Raw genomic sequence first — 17892 nt, forward strand, 5'->3', positions numbered from 1 at the left:
TTGCTGTTCCCACGCAGGACTGTTGAATACCAGAGAACTTCAGTTGGGGGGAACAGTTTGCAGGCTTAACTGCTTAAGGTATGCTCAGTCATTTTTTTCTAACAAGACCTGGTAATGCTAGAAGACTGATAGAAATCCCCATGTGGAAAGGTAAGCCATTTTCTGAGACTCAGTATAGAAGGATGGCTTAGTTTACAGGGCTTAAATCACTGGTGGACACTGTTATGGGTAAAATCGATTATTTTTTAATATAATCTGATGTTTGCACAAGTGTTTATCATATTTGGAACACTTTTTAGGGGTTTTACACGCCTGGCATAATTTTAGACACCTATTTTGGCTTAGGAAGGCCTCACAACTCCGGAGTGAAGAGGGAGAGGGCCTAATTTTCGCGCCTCAGTTGCGCAGTTCTTTTACAAGATAGCTTCATGCAGCTTCACATGTAGAGTCCAGAGACTGCAGGAGGACTACAGGGAGGCTTATTTTTGTTCCACAACTAATCCCCAAGGAAGGTAGTGTGTTAAACTGGTGGCCAGCTTCAATTTGCTCCGGTTTGGGCAATAAGGGGTTAATTGGCTTGAAACTTGGTGTGCAATCTTTTCAAAGCATTAGGATCATATGGTGTAAATTTCATAAAGATCGGATGTTTTTTTGGAGATTTGGTAAAAAAGTGTATGCTTTTTATTATTTAAAGGCACAGTAAAGTTTTTTCAAAAAGTGTATTTTTCTGTATTTGAGTGCTATCTAAGTCTGTCTAACATGTCTGAGCCTACTGATAGTCCTTGTTCTATGTGTTTAAAAGCCATGGCGGTACCCCCATTGCATTTGTGTTTAAAGTGTGCTAAGGTATCTAAACATTTTAATGACCATGCATTGACACTTAAAAATGTAGCCCAAGATGATTCTTTGACAGAAGGTAATGAGGATAGTCCTCTTTCCTCTCCCCATGTGTCGACACCAGTTACGCCCGCACAAGCGTTGCCTAGTACCTCTAGCGCATTGGCCCCTATTACTTTACAACTATTAGCAGCAGTAATGGATAATTCCCTTGCAGCATTTTTATCCAAACTGCCTATTTTTCCAAAAAAGTGCGATAGCTCAGTTTTAAATACAGAGGATGAGCAATCTGAAGCTTTGGATAATTTATCTGTAGTACCCTCACAAAACTCAGAAGTAGCAGTGAGGGACGGTCTGTCTGAGGGAGGAATTTCTGAACAGAATCATGGCGCGAAGAGCGCTTTGGCTCAAATCGTGGTCGGCTGATGTGTCGTCCAAAACAAAACTGTTAAATATTCCCTTCAAGGGGAAAGCCCTATTTGGCCCAGAACGAGCTGCACTTAGTCTTATGGAGCGGTCGGGCCGGGCTGGGACTATACAGCTGGCCCGATGCGCTGAGTGAATATAACAGACCCGCTCAGCAGAGAGCGGGTCTGTGAAACAGCGTTTTTTTTTTTTAAATTAATAGGGAAAATTATGTTTTATAAATGTTTGGCTAATATTAATTATTTTTAAGGTTTACTGACACTTTAACAACAGAAGTAAATTGTAAAGTCTGAAGCTGTCTATATCATAAACATCTGCTCTGTCTAAATCATAAAAGTTTAATTTTGATTTTGTCCCTTTAAAGAGTTTGTGTGTGTATGGGTGTATTTAAAGACACTCACAAGATTTCACCCAAATAAATGATAAATTAATTGTGTTTTGAAACTGACCACTCAGGGTTCATCTTCAGCTTATGAAGGAGCAAGGCAAGCGGCCGCTCCAAACTCTCATGCCAGCCCGGACTGTGGCTCAGGGTGATGACGTCACAGACGCCGCCGTGGTATTGGCAAAGTCAGACAAGTAGGGCATGCGGTGACTGGGTGCAATGCCTAAATGGGCAACGAATCGATTGCCACAATCAGCAATACAAAAATGGAGAAGGCAGCACCAGCATTAAATTTAAAAAAACTCTTTATTTTCTTAAAGCTTAAATCATCTTTAGCTTAAAGGGACATTATACCCAAATGTTGAACACTTGCAAATGAAATCTGACTAGAAAATATCACCTGAACATCTCTATGTAAAAAAGGAAGATATTTACCTCAAATTCTCACCCCACTGTAAAGAGAGCAGCCAATCAGGATGCTAATCCCAGTATTTCCAAGGGAGTGTGCATCTAGCTTGTGCAGGCACTGTCATGTTATTTTCTTATTCAGTTTAAGGAAGTCAAAGCAAAGAATGACCTCAGCACTGCTGATTGGCTATTGTTTTTTATGTATCATTTTTCAACTTGCAGCTGAAGTATAACTGTTCACAGAGCACTTACTCTGGTGAGCTCAACAAATTGTGTGATAAAATATCTTCCCTTTTTACATAGAGATGCTCAGGTGATATTTTCATGTCCGCTTTTTACAGCTATGCTGCATCACTTTCAAGTGATTTAGCATATGAGTATTATGTCCCTTTAAGCATTTGTGGTTTGGCACATTATACATGACTGTAACATGATGCCTTGTAGTTGTTATAATCTTGTATCCAGGTTAGGGTGCAACATAATTAAAGTCCCTGGTCTCTCCACAGTTTAAATACAAAGGCAGCCCATCTATACTATAATCGCGTTTAACACGTCCGTTGGTGTCGCCAGTTGTGCACGCATCCTCAAAGGAATGTTGGTGCATGAGGCAGCCAAAAGAATGTTGGCTGCGCGTGCAGCCAAAATAATCCACCTGGATGCAGCAAAGCAAAGTAAATGTTTTTTTTTTAGTGTTAGTTTTTGGGGTTTTTTGGGCTTTGGTGGGTGGGGGATTTTACTGTTAGGGTAATTTGTTTAGGTAAAAGAGCTGTTTAACTTAGGGCAATGCCCTACAAAAGACATTTTAAGGACTATTGGTAGTTTAGTATTAGATTAGGGGGTGTTTTTATTTTTGGGGGGATTTTTTATATGGGTATTGGTCTAGGTTAAAAAAGATATTTTGGATAGCTTTGTTTATTTTTTGTGTGTGTAATTTTCCATTTTTTTATTTTGTGTAATTTTAGCTTTGGGGTTTGTAGTTTTTTTTTTTTTTTTTTTTTTTTAAATAGACTGCCCTCTGGGCATGCTTATCGCCTAGTATGTAATGTTTCTAATCCATGAAGGATGGTGATTGCTTAGCCAATGGATGTAGCCATTACCGTCACTTTTTCTCCTTATATTAACTGGTGAGGGATTCTTCACCTTCAGAATGTATTAAATCTAGAAATCTGATGTTTGGTTTTTCCCCATTTTTACTATATTAAATTTATTTTTATTAACACATTTGACAAATTTAGTCAATGTTTTGTCCCCTTCCAAATTTAGGATAAATTACATTATTTTGTTTATATATTTATAAACAAGCTGACTCTGTTATGGGCAAACTTTGCCCTTATAGACGGCCACTTATCTGGAGAAAAGATACTTTATTGAAAATAAAGATATGTAAATGTGACTGGTTATACTGTTTACTTGCTAATATGTGTGTTTGTGGTGTTCATAAGAAACCCATCTTGCTAGCTTTTCAGGCTAGCATCGAAATGCATATGGGGATATGCAAGAAAAGAGTGTTGTTTTTTTTTAGCCTGGACGAGACTGATATACTGTATGAACGTTTCTTTTTGTGAACGGCATGTTCTGAACAAAATTAGTAACTAGCCATAGAACAGGCTATTATGCTATTGTTCATTCCCTGGTTTGAGTGCTTCTCTCTTTTTGTAAATGTTAGAAAACTGTTCTACTGCATGTGGTATGTTACAAAAGTATGATCTCAGCCTAGGGAGATTAGGTTTTCAATAAAATGTCCTCATACTCTATTAAACTGGATATAAACTGGGGATTCATCCATACCTCATGTTCTGCTCAGAGTCTTTATAGATTTTTGGAATTTGGTAAAAAATGTCTGAGTTTTCATTATTCAAATAATTACATTCATTCTGATTAAGGATATTGTGGTTTTGGCAGTGTCTGTGAAATTCTCATATTCATGTATAAAAATGTCTCTGGGGTCTTTGGGAAGATTATCTATAGGTCACTGATACTCTTCCTGAGGTAGTCATCACGTTTTTAGCACTATGTTTTTCTTTTCTTTAAATTGCTTTTTTCTTTTATAATTTGTGCAAAAAAACACAATCTTTTTTTGAACTAAAACTCAGAAAACTGGGATATAATTTCCTATTGACTGTACTGGACATAAAGGTTGAGGTGAGTCGTGTGTGTGTATGGTAAATAAAATAATTTAAGAGGGTAGGGAGAGCGCACATAACCATAGAACCAAGTGTAGGATATTTAGTAAAATATACAAGTTATTTATAAAAACCCCCAGACATTTTCATAGTTCCATATGCACACTTCCAGCTTATGTAGGTGCAACTGAAATATAGATACGCCATGCTTTGGCAACATGTAGTCGATAAAATTACTGAAAAAAGAAGAGCTACTTAAAGGGACACTGTACCCAAATTTTTTCTTTTGTGATTCAGATAGCGCATGTAATTTGAAGCAACTTTCTAATGTACTCCTATTATCAAATATTCTTCATTCTCTTGGTATGTTTATTTGAAAAGCAAGAATTTAAGTTTAGATGCCGGCCCATTTTTGGTGAACAACCTGGGTTGTCCTTGCTGATTGGGCAGCACCAATAAAAAATTGCTGTCCATGGTTCTGAACCACAAATTTGCTGGCTCCTTAGCTTAGATGCCTTCTTTTTCAAATAAAGATATCAAGAGAACGAAGAAAAATTGATAATAGAAGTAAATTAGAAAGTTGCTTAAAATTGCATGCTCTATCTGAATCATAAAAGAAAAAAATTGGGTACAGTGTCCCTTTAAACCAGTTGTAATGCTTGATCTTGAGAGCTAAATTGTCAACCTTACTGTAAAAAATAGGCCCTCACATAAAATATGTTAACCAGCTCTTTTACATTTAAAAAATACTTAGTCCCCCCCTAACAGTAAACCCCCCACCCACCAAACCCCCCAAAATAAACAAAACTAACACTAAAAAAAACTAAACTACCCATTGCTCCTAAAGGGGTATTTGTATGGGCATTGCCCTTAAAATGGCATTCAGATCTTTTACTGCCCTTAAAAGGGCATTCAGCTATTTTACAAGCCCATTAAATCCCTAATCTTAAAAATAAAACTCCCCCAAAAATAAAAAAAGCCTAAGGCTAACCCCCAGGAGCGAGGAGCTGGCTTCCCCGATGCACAGATCCTCAGTGGCGTCTTCATCGGCGGCGGTCCAAAAGTACCGTGGAGGCTCCTCTTCATGCGTTTGTCCTCCGCACACTGAAGATTAAATGCAAGGTACCCTATATTTATTGGGGTACCTTGCATTCCTATTGGCTGAAATTTTGAAATCAGCTAATAGGATGAGAGCTACTGAAATCTTATTGGAAGATTTGAACAGCCAATAGGATTTCAGTAGCTCTAAACCTATTGGCTGATTTCAAAATTTCAGCCAATAGGAATGCAAGGTATGCCAAATTGAATGCGGTACCTTGCATTCAATTTTTAGTGTATGACGGAGATCGAATGAGGAGGAGCTTCCACGCCACTTTGGACTACTGCCGCTGAGGATCCGTGCATCGGGGAAGCCAGCTCCGCACCTTTGCGCCGCCTTCGCTCTGGATGAAAATAGAAGATGATAGAGCCGCCTGGAAGAAGACCTTCACCACCGGACTTCAGGAACGTTTTTGAGGGCTGTAAAAGAGCTGAACGCCCTTTTAAGGGTAATGCCCATACAAATGCCCTTTTAGGGGCAATATGTAGCTTAGGTTTTTTTAGACTTATTTTTTAATTGTTACATGTAAAAGAGCTGATTTCTTTAGGCCAATGCCCTACAAAAGGCCCTTTTAAAGGCTATTTGTAGTTTATTGATAGATTAGGGGGTGTTCTTAATTTGGGGGATTTTCTATTTTTATAGGGGTATTAGTTTAGTTTTTTTTTTTTTTAGATAGCTTTGTTTATTTATTTTTTCTGTAATTTTACATGTTTTATTTTTTCTAATATTAGCTTTGGGGTTTGTAGTTTTTTTAAAGATAGACTGCCCTCTGGGCAGGCTTATCACCTAGTTTATATATATTTTTTACTATTTTGAAATAAGCACTCACTGGACTTCAGCCAACTGTGACAACAAGTGTTTTCTTTAATGTGACGTTTCGGGACACAAACAGTCCCTTCCTCTGACAAACAACAAGTGATCAAACCAAGCCTTTTATTGCTCTCTGTGACTTTCCTCCCATTATTCAGCCAATCACAGCTGTCCTGGTGTGTAGTCAATTAATGACATCATATGCCTGTGTTATATCTATCGTTAAGTGTTAAACATCATCAAATAATATGAAAAACAAAGTGAACACCCATATAGAAATTGATAGTGTGAATAAATGTAAAAATATAGAAAAACATCGAGACTGATCACCCCTGGTATCATCACAGCTGCTGTAATAGGGAAACTATTGTTTACGTGACCTGTAAACAAATCTAGTGAGTAACCAATGGGGAGCTGACAAGCTTGTCACACCCCTCTGATCTATCGTCTTCTATGTTCACGTATACATTACATACATATTGTTCTCATAACATTCCAATGTCTTATACGCATATGGGCAATTACTGACTTAGAGTTTAGCAAAATCATCCCCTGTCAATAAAACCAAAAAGGTCATTTCCACTCACTCACGGGGTGTTGTCTATACTCATCACAGACTCTGTCACCACCCATAACAGGGCGTGTATACCTTCCAAAACAGACAACATCAGTGTCAAGACAAAACCATCTTTATTGCCCGTACATACACCTATCATCATATTGAACCATAAAATGAGTGTGTATAATATGTACTTGACATCTGATCAAATGACAAACATAACCAGTGTCTGGCATATCGTAACAATGATGATGCTGCCACCACCATGCTTCACTGTGGGTATGGTGTTCTTTTGGTGATGTGCAGTGTTGTTTTTGCGCCAAACATATCTTTTGGAATTATTGCCAAAAAGTTCAACCTTGGTTTCATCAGACCATAACACCTTTTCTTACATGCTTTTGGGAGACTTCAGATGTATTTTTGTTCAATTTAGCAGGGCTTGGTTGTTTTTCTTCGTATGAAAAGGCTTCCGTCTTGCCGTCTACCGCAAAGCCCAAACATATGAAGAATACGGGAGATTGTTGTCACATGTACTACACAACCAGTACTTGCCAGATATTCCTGCAGCTCCTTTAATGTTGCTGTAGGCTTCTTGGTAGCCTCCCAGACCAGTTTTCTTCTCATCTTTTCATCAATTTTGGAAGGACATCCAGTTCTTGGTAATTGGTCACTGTTGTGCCATATGTTCTCCACTTGATGATGACTGTCTTCACTGTGTTCCATGGTATATCTAATGCCTTGGAAATTATTTTGTACCCTTCTCCTGACTGATACCTTTTAACAATTGAGATCCCTCTGATGCTTTGGAAGCTCTCTGCGGACCATAGCTTTTGTGTAGGACTCGACTAAGAAAATGTCATGAAAGACCTACTAGAACAACTGAACTTTATTCAGGGTTAATCAGAGGCACTTTACATTATGGCAGATGTGTGATGACTCTTATTTAACATGGTTTTGAATGTGATTGCTTAATTCTGAACACAGCTACATAAGAGAGTGTGCACACTTATGCAACCACATTATTTTAGTTTTTTTTGTTTACTTCCCTCCACTTTAAAAATTTCAGTTTGTTTTTCAATTGAGTTGTGTAGTTTATAGGTCACATTAAAGGTGGAAAAAGTTCTGAAATGATTTATCTTTGTCTAAGTTTTTTACATCACAGAAACCTGACATTTTAACAGGGGTGTGTAGCCTTTTTATATCCACTGTATATATATTTATACCCACACACATATAATTTTAGAATATTTTTTATTAGACAGTGTTAATATGAGTATAACTTTACTTTTTCGTGTATTTTTTAAGTGTTTTGTGCCATTTTTTTGTCGTATTATAGTTAACCTTTCAACTTGTTATACGCACAATATTTCTGTCATGCTCAAAAAGCTGAAGAAATTTAATATTGCTTGTGCGCACCGGTTAGCGTGCCACTCATAATCTAGCCCACAATGTGATTATATTTTTATTTTCGTTATAGTCTTTTAAATGACAGACTAATAAAGCTTTACTGAAAATATGTTTATTTCTTGGTATTTCCAAGATAAATATTGTGACATAAATAATGTGACAAGGGAATATTTTTTCTTTTTGTATACACAGTATAAAGATGTTCAGTGGATGTAGTCAGTTTGTTATAATGTTTTAGATACTGAAAGTTTATACGATACTTTAAAGAATTATCTGTGAAATGTTTCAGCCAGCTAATACAGTAAAATATATTCAATATTCTATATTCAAAAAATGTGCCTCGTGTTTTAAAATTTTTATTATACAGTAGGTTGTATTCTGAATTTTGCTAAGGCCCAGGTTACAGATATTCAGAGTTCTAGTGAATACATTTATAATAAATGTAAGCTGTGTATAAACATTACTAAGTAGATGTATGTGTGTATATATATATATATATATATATATATATATATATACATACACACACATGCAGTTATACCCTGCTCATACAGTGGTTTAGGGACCGGAAAGTAAAGTGAAAACGGCTTTAAAGTGAAATAAGGCGGTTTTAGCTTTCTTTTCCCTTGCCAGCGTGTTTAAATACTTGAAAATATGTTTGAACTAACATATATTAGGTGTGCAATAGTGCTACATTTAGTTTAACACTATCACAGCATAGTATTAAATAAAAACTGTACCTGTAAAATAGTGACAATTACTGTAGTAAAATTGCATTTGTGTTACAATAACTTTTGTGTGCAGTTTCATAAATCAGTAAAACTAAAAAAAGAACAATATTTAAACATGTTTAAATTATTTTTTGCATGACAAAGTTATAGTGGTTTATTTTGATTTTGAAGCAGAACAGAAACTGCATATTAGTCTGCACCTGGTACTTAAAGGGACAGTCTAGTCAAAATTAAACTTTCATGGTTCAGATAGGGCATGTCATTTTAAACAACTTTCCAATTTACTTTTATCATCAAATTTGCTTTTTTCTCCTAGATAGGCTTATATGCTCATTTCTAAGCCTTTAAAGGCTACCTCTTATCTCAGAGCGTGTTGACAGTTTTTCACAGGTAGACAGCGCTAGTTCATGTGTGTCAAATAGATAACATTGTGCTTACGTCTATATAATATAAGCAGAACTCCAACTGCTTTATTGGTGGACAAAACACACTTCCTGTTTTTTCCCAAGTACAGGAACATTATAAATACACCAAAAAATACTTTTTTTGTTCATTAGGAATGATGTGCTGTGTATGAATAATATAATAATAAAGTCATACAGTGAAATATTTTACTGACCTAAGCTTCCTTTTCAGTAGTTTTAGTAACATTTTAATATTTAAATGCAAACTTCAAGCGCTGTTGTCATTTTTGTTGTTGTTGCCTTTTTGCCGTTTACAGCATAGATTTACAGAAGAACAACCCAGTACACAAATTAACAGATGAAGAGCTCCTTGCTTTCACATCAGTAAGTACAATCTTCATTTTACTATTTTAAAAATTAAAGGGGCATTCTCTCTCTCTCTTTTTTTTTTTTTTGCTTAAAGGGACATAAACCCCAATTTTTTTTCTTTCATGATTTAGATAGAACATAACATTTTAAACAACTTTCTAATTTAATTCTATTATCAAATTTTCTTTGTTTTCTTGCTATCCTTATTTGAAAAACAGAAATGTAAGCTCAAAAAAAATTCTATATGAATAATAAAAGATTTTTTTTTGGGTTTAATGTCCCTTTAAGAACATGTTTCTAGCTATATCAGTTAAACACCTGGAATTGGGTTAAGAGCATAGTTAAACATTTTATTTTAGAATTTCAAAGTGGTTTAATGTCTCTTTAATTATGTACAGTTAAACAAATTTGCAATAATCTTTCATTATTTATTTACAACCCCCCCCCCCCCACTTTCCTGTAATTTAAAGTGACATGAAACCCAAAAACTTTCTTTGATGATTCAGACAGAGAATACAATCTTAAACAACTTTCCAATTTACTTTTATCATCTAATTTGCTTAATTCTTTTTGTATCTTCTGTTGAAGATGCAGCCATGCACTACAGGAAGCTAGCTGAATGCATTGGGTGAGCCAATAACTTGAAGCATATATGTGCAGCCACCAATTAGCAGCTCCTGAGCCTACCTAGGTAGCCTTTTAAAAAAAAGGATACCAAAAGAACAAAACAAATTAAATAATAGATGAAGACTGGAAACTGGTTAAAATCACATTCTCTATCTGAACTATAAAGGAAAAAAATTGAGTTTCATGTCCTTTTAGTCTGAAAATTGTGGCTTTTCCACTTCTGAGAACTGGAATTGCCACCTGGAGATCTCACAAGCCCAACTCTGCTACGTAGCTGTCATTTATTGGCTTTAGCAGAGGTGATGAGATAAGTCTTTATTGGATCCTCCACATAAAGAAAGTGGCGGGTGTGTTTGTCCATTGAAACTGATTTAGTTACAGCTGTCGCCAAAAAGATGATCAAAAAACATCTTCAAAGCACTTCAAGGTCCCAAACTCAGCCATGGTCTCTAACACAGCTTTGACGTTACACACCAGTAAACTAAATGTAGTTGTTGCCTCCCTAGGAAATGAATACATAACCTGGACTGCACTCTCAGACTGGGTGCAGATCCCACCAGAATATACCAGGGTTACCACCCACACCGTCACAGCGCTCTCAGTAAACTGGCAGCACTGACACAAGCAGCTATCTCCAGAGTAAACTGGGCACAAATTCCACTAGAGCTTAAACACATGTATAAAACAAATGGCAAAAGAAACTAGCTGGCACAAAGCAGCAAATGATAAATACAACTTTTTCCCTACTTTTTCTGTCTGTGTTTCTAAAAGAACGGATTCTGTGAACATTATTTATAAAATATCCACTATGTTGTTGTAGAAAAACATTCCATATACTTTAATGTGTCTGTTCATATAAGCTTCAACCATCTGTCCTGTGCATTTGTCACTGTGATAAAAGTCTCAGATAATCTTCTGTTAATTGTATATGAATGGTCTTTACAACAGTGTCCTTTGAAGCAAATTTGATAATAAAAGTAAATTGGATTGATTTATTTTTTAATTATATGCTGAATCAAGAAAACATTTGTGTATTTTTAAATCAAAATTAACAAAAAAACTAAATCTGGATATTTGCTCTTTTCCCCAACGGCACCTCTATTTGCATTCTCAAATATAACCAGGTAGGTTGGGTTGCCCCATATTTCTTTTTAATAATGCTGCCACTATTTAGTATGGCATTTGCCAGCGTATCAGTCAATCATAAAAACACAGTTCCTCAGCTAATAGAAAAGGTGTAACACTTAAAATCGCTAAATAAATTATTGCAACTGTTGACCTGAAGTAAAGTGTTATGGCTAGAATAAAAGTATAAGAAAACACGTATAAAACATTAAAATAACGTATTTCACTCAAATTTATAGATATTATTATCATTATCAGTTATTTGTAGAATGCCAACAGATTCTGTAGCGCTATAAACATAGGCATGATATGCAAGGTAATATTTATAGGGATCAAGTGGCCCTGCTGAGAGTTGCACTGTTGTAGTCAGCTCTTATGAAGGTGATCTGCAAACAGCTGGACTCATAGGCTTACATGCTAAGGGGGTTCAAGGGGATAACAAAAGGGGAGAGTAACTGGGGTTAGTAAAGGTTAGTGTAGGTTGTATGCATCCCTGAACAGTAGACTCTTTAGAGAGCGCTTGAAACTTTTAAAACTAGGGGAGAGTCTTGTGGAGCGACACAGAGAGTTCCACAAGTTAGTTGCCACTCTGGAGAAGTCCTGTATAAGGAGAAAGTGAGGAGGTAACAAGAGAGGAGGAGGAGGAGGACGGGAGGGAGAGTATCTGGAGACGAGGTTTGAGATATAGGGGGGGCAGTGCAATTGAGGGCCTTGTATGTCAGAGTCAAAAATTTGTGTTTAATACTGGAGGCTAGAGAAAGCCATTGAAGGGATTGGCTGAGAGGTGCAGCAGATAAAGAGTGACATTTAAGGAAGACAAGCCTGGCAGAGGCATTCATTGTGGACTGTAAAGGAGCTAGACGGCAGCTAGGGAGACCAGAGAGGATAGAGTTGCTTTAATTAGGGAATGAAAGGATGAAAAAGTGGATTAAAATCTTAGTTGTGTCTTCTGTAAGGAAAATGTCAAATTTTAGAGATGTTTTCTCCAACATAGGTGTGTCCGGTCCACGGCGTCATCCTTACTTGTGGGATATTCTCTTCCCCAACAGGAAATGGCAAAGAGCCCAGCAAAGCTGGTCACATGATCCCTCCTAGGCTCCGCCTACCCCAGTCATTCTCTTTGCCGTTGTACAGGCAACATCTCCACGGAGATGGCTTAGAGTTTTTTAGTGTTTAACTGTAGTTTTTATTATTCAATCAAGAGTTTGTTATTTTAAAATAGTGCTGGTATGTACTATTTACTCTGAAACAGAAAAGAGATGAAGATTTCTGTTTGTAAGAGGAAAATGATTTTAGCAACCGTTACTAAAATCGATGGCTGTTCCACACAGGACTGTTGAGAGGAATTAACTTCAGTTGGGGGAACAGTGAGCAGACTTTTGCTGCTTGAGGTATGACACATTCTAACAAGACGATGTAATGCTGGAAGCTGTCATTTTCCCTATGGGATCCGGTAAGCCATTTTTATTACAGAGTAAATAAGGGCTTCACAAGGGCTTGTTAAGACTGTAGACATTTTCTGGGCTAAATCGATTCATATATAACATATTTAGCCTTGAGGAATCATTTAATATGGGTATTTTTGTAAAATAATATCGGCAGGCACTGTTTTAGACACCTTATTCTCTAGGGGCTTTCCCTAATCATAGGCAGAGCCTCATTTTCGCGCCGGTATTGCGCACTTGTTTTTGAGAAGCATGACATGCAGTCGCATGTGTGAGGAGCTCTGATACATAAAAAAGACTTTCTGAAGGCGTCATTTGGTATCGTATTCCCCTTTGGGCTTGGTTGGGTCTCAGCAAAGCAGATACCAGGGACTGTAAAGGGGTTAAAGATAAAAACGGCTCCGGTTCTGTTATTTTAAGGGTTAAAGCTTCCAAATTTGGTGTGCAATACTTTTAAGGCTTTAAGACACTGTGGTGAAATTTTGGTGAATTTTGAACAATTCCTTCATACTTTTTCGCAATTGCAGTAATAAAGTGTGTTCAGTTTAAAATTTAAAGTGACAGTAACGGTTTTATTTTAAAACGTTTTTTGTACTTTGTTATCAAGTTTATGCCTGTTTAACATGTCTGAACTACCAGATAGACTGTGTTCTGAATGTGGGGAAGCCAAGGTTCCTTCTCATTTAAATAGATGTGATTTATGTGACACTGAAAATGATGCCCAAGATGATTCCTCAAGTGAGGGGAGTAAGCATGGTACTGCATCATTCCCTCCTTCGTCTACACCAGTCTTGCCCACTCAGGAGGCCCCTAGTACATCTAGCGCGCCAATACTCCTTACTATGCAACAATTAACGGCTGTAATGGATAATTCTATCAAAAACATTTTAGCCAAAATGCCCACTTATCAGCGTAAGCGCGACTGCTCTGTTTTAGATACTGAAGAGCATGAGGACGCTGAGGATAATGGTTCTGATATGCCCCTACACCAGTCTGAGGGGGCCAGGGAGGTTTTGTCTGAGGGAGAAATTTCAGATTCAGGGAAAATTTCTCAACAAGCTGAACCCGATGTGATTACATTTAAATTTAAGTTGGAACATCTCCGCGCTCTGCTTAAGGAGGTGTTATCCACTCTGGATGATTGTGAGAATTTGATCATCCCAGAGAAACTATGTAAAATGGACAAGTTCCTAGAGGTCCCGGGGCCCCCAGAAGCTTTTCCTATACCCAAGCGGGTGGCGGACATTGTAAATAAAGAATGGGAAAGGCCCGGTATACCTTTCGTCCCTCCCCCCATATTTAAAAAATTGTTTCCCATGGTCGACCCCAGAAAGGACTTATGGCAGACAGTCCCCAAGGTCGAGGGGGCGGTTTCTACTTTAAACAAACGCACCACTATACCCATAGAAGATAGTTGTGCTTTCAAAGATCCTATGGATAAAAAATTAGAAGGTTTGCTTAAAAAGATGTTTGTTCAGCAAGGTTACCTTCTACAACCAATTTCATGCATTGTCCCTGTCACTACAGCCGCGTGTTTCTGGTTCGATGAGCTAGAAAAGGCGATCGATAGTGATTCTCCTCCTTATGAGGAGATTATGGACAGAATCCGTGCTCTCAAATTGGCTAATTCTTTCACCCTAGACGCCACTTTGCAATTGGCTAGGTTAGCGGCGAAAAATTCTGGGTTTGCTATTGTGGCGCGCAGAGCGCTTTGGTTGAAATCTTGGTCAGCGGATGCGTCTTCCAAGAACAAATTGCTTAACATTCCTTTCAAGGGGAAAACGCTGTTTGGCCCTGACTTGAAAGAGATTATCTCTGATATCACTGGGGGTAAGGGCCACGCCCTTCCTCAGGATAGGTCTTTCAAGGCCAAAAATAAACCTAATTTTCGTCCCTTTCGTAGAAACGGACCAGCCCCAAGTGCTACGTCCTCTAAGCAAGAGGGTAATACTTCTCAAGCCAAGCCAGCCTGGAGACCAATGCAAGGCTGGAACAAGGGAAAGCAGGCCAAGAAGCCTGCCACTGCTACCAAGACAGCATGAAATGTTGGCCCCCGATCCGGGACCGGATCTGGTGGGGGGCAGACTCTCTCTCTTCGCTCAGGCTTGGGCAAGAGATGTTCTGGATCCTTGGGCACTAGAAATAGTCTCCCAAGGTTATCTTCTGGAATTCAAGGGGCCTCCCCCAAGGGGGAGGTTCCACAGGTCTCAATTGTCTTCAGACCACATAAAGAGACAGGCATTCTTACATTGTGTAGAAGACCTGTTAAAAATGGGAGTGATTCATCCTGTTCCATTAGGAGAACAAGGGATGGGGTTCTACTCCAATCTGTTCGTAGTTCCCAAAAAAGAGGGAACGTTCAGACCAATCTTGGATCTCAAGATCCTAAACAAGTTTCTCAAGGTTCCATCGTTCAAAATGGAAACTATTTGAACAATTCTTCCTTCCATCCAGGAAGGTCAATTCATGACCACGGTGGATTTAAAGGATGCGTATCTACATATTCCTATCCACAAGGAACATCATCGGTTCCTAAGGTTCGCATTCCTGGACAAGCATTACCAGTTCATGGCACTTCCTTTCGGATTAGCCACTGCTCCAAGGATTTTCACAAAGGTACTAGGGTCCCTTCTAGCGGTACTAAGACCAAGGGGCATTGCAGTAGTACCTTACTTGGACGACATTCTGATTCAAGCGTCGTCCCTTCCTCAAGCAAAGGCTCACACGGACATAGTCCTGGCCTTTCTCAGATCTCACGGATGGAAAGTGAACGTAGAAAAGAGTTCTCTATCTCCGTCAACAAGGGTTCCCTTCTTGGGAACAATAATAGACTCCTTAGAAATGAGGATTTTTCTGACAGAGGCCAGAAAAACAAAACTTCTAAACTCTTGTCAAACACTTCATTCCGTTCCTCTTCCTTCCATAGCGCAGTGCATGGAAGTAATAGGTTTGATGGTAGCGGCAATGGACATAGTTCCTTTTGCGCGCATTCATCTAAGACCATTACAACTGTGCATGCTCAGTCAGTGGAATGGGGACTATACAGACTTGTCTCCGACGATTCAAGTAAATCAGAGGACCAGAGACTCACTCCGTTGGTGGCTGTCCCTGGACAACCTGTCACAAGGGATGACCTTCCGCAGACCAGAGTGGGTCATTGTCACGACCGACGCCAGTCTGATGGGCTGGGGCGCGGTCTGGGGACCCCTGAAAGCTCAGGGTCTTTGGTCTCGGGAAGAATCTCTTCTACCGATAAATATTCTGGAACTGAGAGCGATATTCAATGCTCTCAAGGCTTGGCCTCAGCTAGCAAAGGCCAAGTTCATACGGTTTCAATCAGACAACATGACGACTGTTGCGTACATCAACCATCAGGGGGGAACAAGGAGTTCCCTGGCGATGGAAGAAGTGACCAAGATCATTCAATGGGCGGAGACTCACTCCTGCCACCTGTCTGCAATCCACATTCCAGGAGTGGAAAATTGGGAAGCGGATTTTCTGAGTCGTCAGACATTACATCCGGGGGAGTGGGAACTCCATCCGGAAATCTTTGCCCAAATTACTCAATTGTGGGGCATTCCAGACATGGATCTGATGGCCTCTCGTCAGAACTTCAAGGTTCCTTGCTACGGGTCCAGATCCAGGGATCCCAAGGCGACTCTAGTAGATGCACTAGTAGCACCTTGGACCTTCAAACTAGCTTATGTATTCCCGCCGTTTCCTCTCATCCCCAGGCTGGTAGCCAGGATCAATCAGGAGAGGGCGTCGGTGATCTTGATAGCTCCTGCGTGGCCACGCAGGACTTGGTATGCAGATCTGGTGAATATGTCATCGGCTCCACCATGGAAGCTACCTTTGAGACGAGACCTTCTTGTTCAAGGTCCGTTCGAACATCCGAATCTGGTCTCACTCCAGCTGACTGCTTGGAGATTGAACGCTTGATCTTATCAAAACGAGGGTTCTCAGATTCTGTTATTGATACTCTTGTTCAGGCCAGAAAGCCTGTAACTAGAAAAATTTACCACAAAATATGGAAAAAATATATCTGTTGGTGTGAATCTAAAGGATTCCCTTGGAACAAGGTAAAGATTCCTAAGATTCTATCCTTTCTTCAAGAAGGATTGGAGAAAGGATTATCGGCAAGTTCCTTGAAGGGACAGATTTCTGCCTTGTCTGTGTTACTTCACAAAAAGCTGGCAGCTGTGCCAGATGTTCAAGCCTTTGTTCAGGCTCTGGTTAGAATCAAGCCTGTTTACAAACCTTTGACTCCTCCTTGGAGTCTCAACTTAGTTCTTTCAGTTCTTCAGGGGGTTCCGTTTGAACCCTTGCATTCCGTTGATATTAAGTTATTATCTTGGAAAGTTTTGTTTTTGGTTGCAATTTCTTCTGCTAGAAGAGTTTCAGAATTATCTGCTCTGCAGTGTTCTCCTCCTTATCTGGTTTTCCATGCAGATAAGGTGGTTTTACGTACTAAACCTGGTTTTCTTCCGAAAGTTGTTTCTAACAAAAACATTAACCAGGAGATAGTCGTGCCTTCTTTGTGTCCGAATCCAGTTTCAAAGAAGGAACGTTTGTTGCACAATTTGGATGTTGTTCGCGCTCTAAAATTCTATTTAGATGCTACAAAGGATTTTAGACAAACATCTTCCTTGTTTGTTGTTTATTCTGGTAAAAGGAGAGGTCAAAAAGCAACTTCTACCTCTCTCTCTTTTTGGATTAAAAGCATCATCAGATTGGCTTATGAGACTGCCGGACGGCAGCCTCCTGAAAGAATCACAGCTCATTCCACTAGGGCTGTGGCTTCCACATGGGCCTTCAAGAACGAGGCTTCTGTTGATCAGATATGTAGGGCAGCGACTTGGTCTTCACTGCACACTTTTACCAAATTTTACAAGTTTGATACTTTTGCTTCTTCTGAGGCTATTTTTGGGAGAAAGGTTTTGCAAACCGTGGTGCCTTCCATTTAGGTGACCTGATTTGCTCCCTCCCTTCATCCGTGTCCTAAAGCTTTGGTATTGGTTCCCACAAGTAAGGATGACGCCGTGGACCGGACACACCTATGTTGGAGAAAACAGAATTTATGTTTACCTGATAAATTACTTTCTCCAACGGTGTGTCCGGTCCACGGCCCGCCCTG

The 17892-nt window shown here is 39.0% G+C and overlaps 1 protein-coding gene across 1 annotated transcript in view; it reads left to right on the plus strand.

Annotated features, from left to right (window-relative positions):
• The window catches only part of TTC27 (tetratricopeptide repeat domain 27), a 1013239-nt gene that overhangs the window by 506018 nt on the left and 489329 nt on the right, over positions 1–17892 (plus strand). The window contains exon 10 of the mRNA XM_053711856.1: positions 9507–9573. Coding sequence (XP_053567831.1) covers positions 9507–9573 — 67 coding nt within the window. The remainder of the gene's footprint in view (positions 1–9506; positions 9574–17892) is intronic.

Source organism: Bombina bombina, chromosome 4 (assembly GCF_027579735.1).
Source record: "Bombina bombina isolate aBomBom1 chromosome 4, aBomBom1.pri, whole genome shotgun sequence".
Lineage (NCBI taxonomy): Eukaryota > Metazoa > Chordata > Amphibia > Anura > Bombinatoridae > Bombina > Bombina bombina.